We start from the raw sequence: 2,500 nt of genomic DNA on the forward strand, positions 1-2,500 counted from the left end.
TGGCCGACCGCCATCGCCAGTGGACCCTCAGCGCCAACGAATATCTTCATGATGAATATCCTCATGTTTCATCCTCATTTTCTTCCCCATTCGCTTTCTGTGGTGAAACATTTTCCTCCCTCATGATCCCTCACATTGCGCGTTATTTTCACAGACTTTGTCTCACGCTCTGGTCATTTAAAGACGCTTGTATATGTACAGTTAAAAGTAATAGTTGTGGATATGCACACCACACACACACACACACACACACACACACACACACACACACACACACACACACACACACACACACACACACACACACACACACACACACACACACACACACACACACACACACATACACATATATATATATGTATATATATATGAGTATATACATATGTATGTATGTATGTTTATCAATTCACGTATAGATTTATCTGTCCTCCTGCCTAACCTTCTTTTCATATATTTGCCGACATCCTGTCCACCTTTGCATGGATGATTATATTTCGTTGATTCACTTTATGTCCTACATATCCTAAAATTCACAAAAACGTAAAAAATGGGAGAAAAGAAGAAGAAGAAGAAGAAGAAGAAGAAACACTCGATTGTATATATGGAGAAGCAAAAGTAATTTATCCATGCATGTACTGACGCATACAGCTTGAAAGCCTCTAATCACCTGTGAAGATTTAGTACCCGACTTGGAGAAGCAAACCAGTCCATCTTTCTTCACCCAATAATTATCATTCGTTCAACTTCCATTCTCTATTGTCTATTCTTATTCTATCTAATTTCTGAACCTTTAAATTCTCCGCTGTTCTTCCTTATTCACTTTAAAAAAAAACACAGTTACTTATGCGTTTGAATGGAAAACTATACATATCACAGAGATTAAAGATCTGTGTGCATGTTTGCGTGTGGTAAGGTGCGTGATGGGTACGTTAGTGCGTGAACGTAAGGAGTGCATAACGTTGGATGCGTCAATAAAATATACTGCGGTGAAATTACGTTTTTTTGCACTGTAAGTTATAGAACGTCTCGTGTGGATACTCCCTCTCTCTCCTCTCTCTCTCTCTTTAATTTCTTTTTTATTGGCTCTATATTTTTTGGTTTCTATCTTTCTTTATTCTCCGCTATCTGTCTGTCTGTGTTTTTTTTTCTGTCTCTGCTTCTGCGTCGGTTTCTTTCTCTCTCTGTCTTCTTCATCTCCTCCAGCTCTCGCCTTTTATTCCCTTTTTATCTCCCTCTCGCCTCACTTCATTCCTCCCTCCCTTCCTCCTACCTTCCTTCCCTCCTTCCATACCTGTCTTTCTCCTCTCCCCCCAGCACCCCGCCCTCTCTTTCTGTCTCTCTCCCTCCGTCTCACCCTCCCTCCCTCCCTCTCTCCCTCTCTCCCTCCCTCCCTCTCACCCTCTTTCTCTTTTTCTCTCTCTCTCCCATTCTCCGTCTTTCTCCCACCCTTTCCCCCTCTCTCTTTATCTGCCTGAGAGGAGCTGCTTAAGATAAGACAAGCGGCGCAGCGTCTTGCCAAAGAGTTATATGCCTCGAGGGAACAGATAGGCCTATGCTCTTATGATTGCTAGGCCCAGAGTGACCATTCCGTTGGTCTCTATTTTGTTGTTTTATGTTTTAGTGGTCACATTCGTTATATATCCAATAATGATGATGAGTGATGATGGTGATGGTGATGGTGATGGTGATGATGTTGATGATGGTGATGGTGATAGTGACACTGATTTCGTGATTGTGATGATGTGGGTGATGATAGTAACCTGAGAGAAGAGAGAGGAGAGAGAGAGAGAGAGAGAGAGAGAGAGAGAGAGAGAGAGAGAGAGAGAGAGAGAGAGAGAGAGAGAGAGAGAGAGAGAGAGAGAGAGAGAGAGAGAGAGAGAGAGAGAGAGAGAGAGAGAGAGAGCAGACAAAAGACGTAAAGAACAAAAAGAGACAAAAAGAAGTAAAAAGTATAGAAATATATATATATATATATATATATATATATATATATATATATATATATATATACATATACGAAAATCAAAGCATTCCAAACGCAGTGCACTCACCCCCGTGCAGCGATGGGTAGATATTAAAGGTATCATCGTGGACCCAGGACGTAACCGTGACGTACTCTCGCACGTAAGAAGGTACGGCACACCTGAGCACGGCGGTGTTGCCAGACATCACCAGCTGGTCGTATACTTGGACTTCGTAATCTCCAACCACCACTGTCAAGTACACAGAACAGATTTATTTATTTTTTTATTCGTAGAGTTGACAGAAGAGAAAAATGGGAAATTGCATAAAATGTTTTGTTCGTATATTTTTTGTTTCCTTTTTTTCTGGAATAGCATAAGCGAGAAAACAAAATTGCTGAATAAAAGGAAGCTGTATATTACTCATGTGCAACAGCGGGATTTTCTATGATTTATAACACTAAATGAAAAGTGCTTTGCATGGATTCAGAAAATGTACAGTGTGTGTGTTTATATATATATTTATATATATATAT

General features: G+C 40.4%; 1 protein-coding gene across 1 annotated transcript in view; it reads right to left on the minus strand.

Moving 5' to 3' along the window:
- LOC119587981 (Down syndrome cell adhesion molecule-like protein Dscam2) overlaps positions 1-2,500 on the minus strand; it is a 211,068-nt gene that overhangs the window by 136,342 nt on the left and 72,226 nt on the right. The window contains exon 4 of the mRNA XM_037936705.1: positions 2,055-2,216. Within this exon, the coding sequence (XP_037792633.1) occupies positions 2,055-2,216 (162 nt within the window). The remainder of the gene's footprint in view (positions 1-2,054; positions 2,217-2,500) is intronic.

This window comes from Penaeus monodon, chromosome 3 (genome assembly GCF_015228065.2).
Source record: "Penaeus monodon isolate SGIC_2016 chromosome 3, NSTDA_Pmon_1, whole genome shotgun sequence".
Classification (NCBI taxonomy): domain Eukaryota; kingdom Metazoa; phylum Arthropoda; class Malacostraca; order Decapoda; family Penaeidae; genus Penaeus; species Penaeus monodon.